General features: G+C 49.5%; 1 protein-coding gene across 1 annotated transcript; it reads left to right on the top strand.

Moving 5' to 3' along the window:
• Positions 1-2,253: 2,253 nt before the first annotated feature.
• SAP18 (Sin3A associated protein 18) lies at positions 2,254-5,524 on the top strand. Its single transcript, XM_069883429.1, has 4 exons — positions 2,254-2,391; positions 3,121-3,230; positions 4,182-4,304; positions 5,024-5,524. The coding sequence occupies exons 1-4, from the start codon at positions 2,320-2,322 to the stop codon at positions 5,178-5,180; spliced, it is 462 nt and encodes a 153-aa protein (XP_069739530.1). The 5' UTR covers positions 2,254-2,319; the 3' UTR covers positions 5,181-5,524.
• The last annotated feature ends 1,518 nt before the right edge of the window (positions 5,525-7,042 follow it).

The raw sequence follows: 7,042 nt of genomic DNA, 5'->3' as shown, positions 1-7,042 counted from the left end.
GGAGTAAAGACATCAGAACTAGGCTTCTCAGTGGTGTCCAGGGACAGAAGAGGCAACAGGCACATATCGAGACACCAGAAATGCAATTTAAATATAAGAAGAAAGCTGAACCAACTCCTTTTTTTTCTTAACAGTGAGGGTGATTGAGCACTGGAGCAGGTTGCCCAGAGAAATCTCCATCCCTGGACATGCCGCAAATGCACCTAAACCCAGCCCTGATCAGCCATCCCTTCCTGATCCTGTCTTGAGCAGAGGTGTCAGTGAAGCAGTCCCCTCCTGAGCTCCTTCCCAGCTTCAGTGATTCTATGAGTCTCTGACAGTTACTTATTTTCCAAGTGCATACGTCTGCATCATTTTACAGAAGAATTTGTGTTTTACTCTTGAAACGAAAAATAAATTCTCAGCACTTGAGGAAATAAGTGTAAATTCTGTTTTCACAGAATTTTCAAATGAACACACCTCCCTATTCTGACATGAATACCAACTCTCAACATGTAAAAAAAAGTTATCACATTAGAAACACACATCTTTCTCACTTATTTTGTAAGACACAACCCCAGACTCAAACTTAATCCAGTAAAAAATTCTACTACTGGAAAACCACGACCATAAATACAAAGTATATGCATTTGATCTTTCCTGAACATAATACTAAAGGGAAGATAAAATTTAAGTATAATTTACTGCTTTCTAATTTATTTTAATCTACCACTAATTACGGTTTTAAATACCTGTTTAAAACTGTCTTCATATAGAAAGGCTTTTCCCAAGAGACATCAATATCAGTGGCTTATTGAAAGCTTTTCCAAGTATTAGAAAACCCAGGCAATAATTCAGAGGACACGTGGATGGAACACTAGGCAGAACAAGGAAAGAAGCCTGCATCCTGACCTACCCTCTGACAAACCAGAGTCTGAAGACTGTGATACTCTTGGACTCAATGATCCTGTGGGTCTTTTCCAACCTAGTGATTCTGTGATACTCTGCTCAGATCAGTGACTATCACAGATATTTTAGGAAGAAAAATGTCAAGTCCTGTGAGGCAACTACTACCCATCCCACTGCCTCCGAACAAGGCAGCTGCCAGAACCTGGGTGGAGCTGGGTCATCACAAGGCAGCCCCTGGCCCCACACGTCTCCTCTCTTCATGAGGCTGGTGAAGTGGCTGGAGAACATGCCGTTAAGAGGGGCAGCTGAGAGAACTGCGGTTGTTTAGCCTGGAGAAAAGGAGGTTGAGGGGAGACCTTATCACTCCACGCAGCTCCTGGAAAGGAGGTTGTAGCCAGGCAGATGCTGGTCTCTTCTTCCAAGCAGCAAGTGATAGGACAAGAAGAAATGGCCCCAAGTTGTGCCAGGGAAGTTTTAGATTGGGTATTAGGAAAAAGCTCTTTACTGACAGAGTGATGAAGCAGTGGCAGTGGCTGCCCAGGGAAGCGGTGGAGCCACCGCTCTTGAAGGTACTGGAAAGACTGGTAGATGACGTGCTCAGGGACGTGATTTAGTAGCAGACAGGTACTGTTGGACTCCATCTCAAAACTCTTTTCCAACCAAATGATTTGACTGTGTTCAGTTCTGGGCCCCTCACCACAAGAAGGATGTTGAGGCTCTGGAGAGAGTCCAGAGAAGAGCAACGAAGCTGGTGAAGGGGCTGGAGAACAGGCCTTATGAAGAACGGCTGAGAGAGCTGGGGTTCTTTAGCCTGGAGAAGAGAAGGCTGAGGGGAGACCTCATTGCTCCCTACAACTACTTGAAAGGAGGTTGTGGAGAGGAGGGTGCTGGCCTCTTCTCCCAAGTGACAGGGGACAGGACAAGAGGGAATGGCCTCAAGCTCTGCCAGGGGAAGTTCAGGCTTGACATTAGGAAAAAATATTTCATGGAAAGGGTCATTGGGCACTGGCAGAGGCTGCCCAGGGAGGTGGTTGATTCACCTTCCCTGGAGGTGTTTAAGGCACGGGTGGAGGAGGTGCTAAGGGCCATGGTTTAGTGATTGATGGAATGGTTGGACTCGATGATCCGGTGGTTCCTTTCCAACCTGGTGATTCTATGATTCTGTGACTTAGTAGCAGACAGTTACTGTTGGACTCAATCTCAAACCTCTTTTCAAACCAAACGATTCGCCTCCCCCTCCCCCCGCCCCGCAGCCCCGCCCACTCCCCACGATCCACGCCCACATTCCACATAGACCCGCGTGGCCGCGCCCACACACAAGCCACGCCCACATTTCCAAACGACCCCATATAGCCCCGCCCCTCCTCTCGCGAGACCCGGCGCGCGCGGCGGGACTTCCGGGCGGGGCGGGTGTTTGGGCGTCGGGACAAGATGGCGGTGGAGTCGCGCGTCACGCAGGAGGAGATTAAGAAGGAGCCGGAGAAGCCGATCGACCGCGAAAAGGTGCTCGGGGTGGGGTGGGGAGGTGCGACCTCTTAGCGGGAGAGGCGGGGTGTGCACCGCGGGGAGGAGGGAGGGGGGAGAGGGAATGGCGGAGCCGTGAGGCCTCGGGGGGCCTGGCGGGGGGCGGCACGGGACGATGGGACGGGACGGGATGGGGGGTGAGGGGGGGAGGATGGAACTGGGAGGGGGAGGGAAGGAAGGGGCGGGAGGAGAGGGATGGGGGGAAGAGGGAGGGGAGCGATAGCGCTGGGAGGGGAGAGGGAAGGATGGGACAGGCCGAGGAGAGAGGGAGGGGAAAGCATGGGGGAAGAGGGAAGGGTGAGAGAAAGAGGAGGGTGGGAGAGAGGGGAAGGATGGGACTGGGAAAGGAGGGATGGGATGAGGGGAGAGGGAGGGGAGGGATGGGACTGGGTAGGGAGGGACAGAAGAAGAGGGATGGGGTAGAGGGAAGGATTGGGATGGGGGAGAGATGGGGCTGGGAGAGGGGAGAGATGGGACTGGCAGGGGAGAGGGAAGGAAGGGATGGAGGAGAGGGAGGGATGTTAGGGGAGAGGGAAGAGAAGGGGTGGGAGAGGGAGGAATGGAGGGATGGGAGGGAGAGGACCAGGTGGGAGGATGGGGAGAAGGATAGAAGGAGGGGAGAGGGGCCGGAGGTATGGGACAGGGGGAGAGGGGTTTGGTGGGACTGACAGGATTCTCCCCTCTCATTCTCTTCCCCTCTCCCTGCAGACATGCCCTCTGCTGCTTCGAGTCTTCACCACCAACAACGGGCGCCACCACCGCATGGATGAGTTCTCCCGTGGCAATGTGCCCTCCAGCGAGCTGCAGATCTACACCTGGTGAGTGCCAGGTGGTGGCCTGGACCTCAGAGGCAGCCAGGGTCCTGTGCCTGGATGGGGCTGCAGGCTGTGTTGGAGAGGGAGCTCACTGCACCTCCTTTAGAGCAGGAGCTGTGGGGAGGTTTCCATGTCTGGCATTTCCACCGGGGATGGCAGCTGCTGCAGAAACAGCACTCCTGGCTGTGACCACTGCGACTTAGACGTGGCATCCATGGGAACACAGCTTCATCTCAGGGCATTGTGTGTCAACACACTGCTCCTTAGTTGCTTGAGGTTTGGAATGAATGCACAGCCTGTAGAATTAGAGTTGCTTTAGTCATGATGACTTTTGTTCTTGAAATTCTAGAATTGAATTTTGGCTTTGGTCTGGTTGAAGTCTGGGAAAAGGAGAAGTGCTGCCTGTTAGGGCAGAAATGGAAAACTTTTTTCTTACGTTTCCTCCAATATTCAAGAAATTATTTTAACATACCTGTGAGGTGAGGAAACTCTTACACTGTTCATTGTATAAATGCATTAATGCATTCAAGAAAAATAAGCCCCCACTGCTTCAATGGTATCTCTTCTGAGAGAACTGGAAAAGCAGATGTTGAAATGTCTACAGAGGTGAAGAGATTTCTTAACTAGCTTCCAATTTACTGTAATACTAGAAGCTCCAGTGGTGAATTGTCCCAGGCGTTAACAATCAATAACCACAGCAACTTGTTGTCACTTCATCCTTAGACCAAAATGCATTGTGTGGAAGGTGTAGTTATGAAATCAATTGCTTGCTGTTTAGCTGCAATGCAAGATCTTGCTTATCTTCACGCACCAACAGTATGGGAAGGCAAGGAACTCTACGGTCAAGTTGTAGCAATGTATTGATTCTATCTTAGGTGGGTTTGGGCAAGCTTCTTTTTTTATTCTTGTTGCTTTTGGGAATGTGAACCAGTTTGCTTTGTTTGTTTAATCTAGGATGGATGCGACTCTGAAAGAGCTGACCAGCTTGGTGAAGGAAGTTTATCCGGAAGCACGGAAGAAGGGCACGCACTTCAACTTTGCAATTGTTTTCACAGATCTCAAGAGGCCTGGGTATAGGTAAACGGCATTTCTTCTCTGCGTTAATAGAGGACGTTAGGCATCGGAGCAGTAAATTATCTATTTTTAACATTGATTTTAAAGTTCAGAACCCACATATCAGATTTCTGACTACCGGAAATTTTTTGATACTGGACTATATGATGACCACTGCAAACTCTAAACTTTGTGCGGTGGCCATCGTTGTTGGCGTGTTCCCAAAATGGTGAACCTGGGTGCTTGAAGGCTTTGGTTGCCGCTTTGGCAACCAACCAGAACATGGGCCTACAGCTTGAGATAAAGTTTTGTTCCGGGTGATATGAGATGCAGTAGGTCTTGTGTCCGCACTTGCATTTGAGTTTCAGCAGTGATCTTGTTGCAGGTATCCATCTCCAAGAACAGCGTGAGCTAACTTTGGTCAGCAACCAGCCACAGTCCTGCTCTGTTATCTGAAGGGTCTTGTTCTGTGTCCCTACAGAAGGGGGCAAGAGATTCTTTCTAGTATTTAACTGAATACGGTAGAAGGTTCCCCCATCCCTCTGCCCCATCAGAAAGAGGACTCGGTGTAGCTTTTCTTGGTGCACCTGGTACCGGAGAGAAAAAACTATGTAAATGGCTGAATGCTGAACGCAGTGCAAAGGGTGGCATGGGAAGGTTGTTACGTGCTGATATGTTGTGTTTTGGACACCTGGAGAGATTTGCCTCTGATAACGAACTTGCCTTTCTTCTCTTGTTTGCAGGGTGAAGGAGATCGGCAGTACCATGTCGGGCAGGAAGGGCACGGATGATTCCATGACATTGCAGTCTCAGAAATTCCAAATAGGAGACTACCTGGATATAGCAATTACTCCTCCAAATCGCGCACCACCCCCATCAAGCCGCATGAGACCATATTAAACTCTTGCTTCTTTGTATGATTACATCTTCTGTTTCTTCCTACTTGCTGTTCTAAAGCAGGCTTTTTATTTTTTGCTTTTGTTGCTAAGCAAGAAACCCTGAAGGCAAAAGCTGAGCATCAGAAATGGAAGCTGGCTTTTAAATCTTAACTTTTTAGTTTAAGTTTTTTATTCTAAACGCTCACCTCTAGCAAGTGCTGTCACCCTACCCCTGATTGTTATAGTTTGCATAGTAAGTCAGTGTCTCCAGAGTTTTTCTGGTTTTCCATAAAATATGAGTGGAAGGATTACAGGTGTTCTGTAGTTCTGTCTTGTTTGGAATAAAGATTGATGTTCTTAATCTTTTGATCGTGTGCTGCTGTTTAGTTTTGGTGGCTTTGTAAAGGGACTTTGCAGAGAAATCTGGAAGTGGACTTTGAAGTAGAAGCTGAAATTGGAAGAGGGGACAGAGCCTTTAGCCGACAGCTTTGGGCAGGGCTGGCTGAGTGTAAGTAGGCGGCCTAACAGGGATTCCTGGCGCAGGAGGGTTTCTTAATGGCTGATGGCTGGATTGCAGAGGAGAAGCCTGGGATTGGAGGCAGGCAGGCTCTGTGGTCTTCTCCCTGCTGATGTAGGTGTGTCAGAGATGAGCTGCGTGAGGCTGCCTGCCCTGCAGGACTGGGAGGGAAGCTGGAGCAGGCCACTGGGGCTTCCGGGGGCTGTTCCATTATGAACCACTGTGATCCCAGTCCATGGACTGGGAATGGTCTCCGTGACACCAGCACTGAGGAGCTGTTGCCCTTACTAGAGGATGATGTGGCTCAGTGCACCTACTCATCAGCCTGACTTTGGTTCTAAGACACTGGTGGTGTCTTTAAAAACAGAAGGTATAAAGCTGCCTTTGAAGATCTTGCTTTTATTAGAACAGTGGTCTCCAAACTTCCCTCTGATCACACGCTCCTATCAGTAAAATGTTTTTGAGCATGTGCCCCAAAACTTATTTATAAATTGTCTCCTATTGTACAAATGCCTTCCTGTGTCCTGTGTCTGGAATCCTCAGCGTAAGAAGGATATGGGACTGTTGGAATGGGTCCAGAGGGGGCTACAAGGATGATCAGGGGGCTCACGGACAGGCTGAAAGAGTTGGGGTTGTTCAGCCTGGAGAAGAGAAGGCTCCAAGGAGACCTTATAGCAACCTTCCGGTATCTGAAGGGGCTACAGGAAAGCTGGGGAGGGGCTGTTCACAAAGGCTTGTGGTGATACAATGACGGGAAACAGGTATAAAGTGAGAGGGGCAGATTTAGGCTAGACCTGAAGAGGAATTTCTTCACTCTGAGGGTGGTGAGGCACTGGCACAGGTTGCCCAGGGAAGCTGTGGCTGCCCCATCCCTGGAGGTGTTCAAGGCCAGGCTGGATGGGGCCTTGGGCAGCCTGGTCTGGTGGGAGGTGTCCCTGCCCATGGCAGGGGGCTTGGAACTGGATGATCTTTAAGGTCCCTTCCAACCCAAACCGTGCTATGATTTTTATGGCTACGTGCCTTGTAAAACTATACAAACCCCCTACACTCTGGTGTAGAAAAAAAGGTGAAATACTTTCTGCACCCCACTTGAACTTTGTCTTGTCTCGCACACACCACTTTGGAGACCTCTGTCTTTGAAGACTGGGATGTCTGCAGAGACCTGGTCAGATGAAATCCAGTGTTTTCCCACTGAGGTTGATGAAGGAGCGCCTGTAAGGGTTGGTCAAAGGATCAATTTCTGCCTCAACATTTTCTCATCAGAAATTTTCCTCAGAACGTGACTCTAAATCACAGATGCAGCCCTTACGAAAACGGCCAAGGCTGGTACGGAACAAATGCTTTGTACCTAACTACCTGTACCTACC

This window comes from Phaenicophaeus curvirostris, chromosome 1 (genome assembly GCF_032191515.1).
Source record: "Phaenicophaeus curvirostris isolate KB17595 chromosome 1, BPBGC_Pcur_1.0, whole genome shotgun sequence".
In the NCBI taxonomy this organism is placed as follows: Eukaryota; Metazoa; Chordata; class Aves; order Cuculiformes; family Cuculidae; genus Phaenicophaeus; species Phaenicophaeus curvirostris.
This window is presented reverse-complemented; position numbering and strand designations above follow the sequence as displayed.

Bases quoted from the DNA above. Each gene is read 5' to 3' on its own strand.
- SAP18 (XM_069883429.1), top strand. From the start codon at position 2,320: ATGGCGGTGGAGTCGCGCGTCACGCAGGAGGAGATTAAGAAGGAGCCG. The intron at 3,231-4,181 runs GTGAGTGCCAGG...TGTTTAATCTAG, and splicing joins GAGCTGCAGATCTACACCTG to GATGGATGCGACTCTGAAAG. The intron at 4,305-5,023 runs GTAAACGGCATT...TCTTGTTTGCAG, and splicing joins CTCAAGAGGCCTGGGTATAG to GGTGAAGGAGATCGGCAGTA.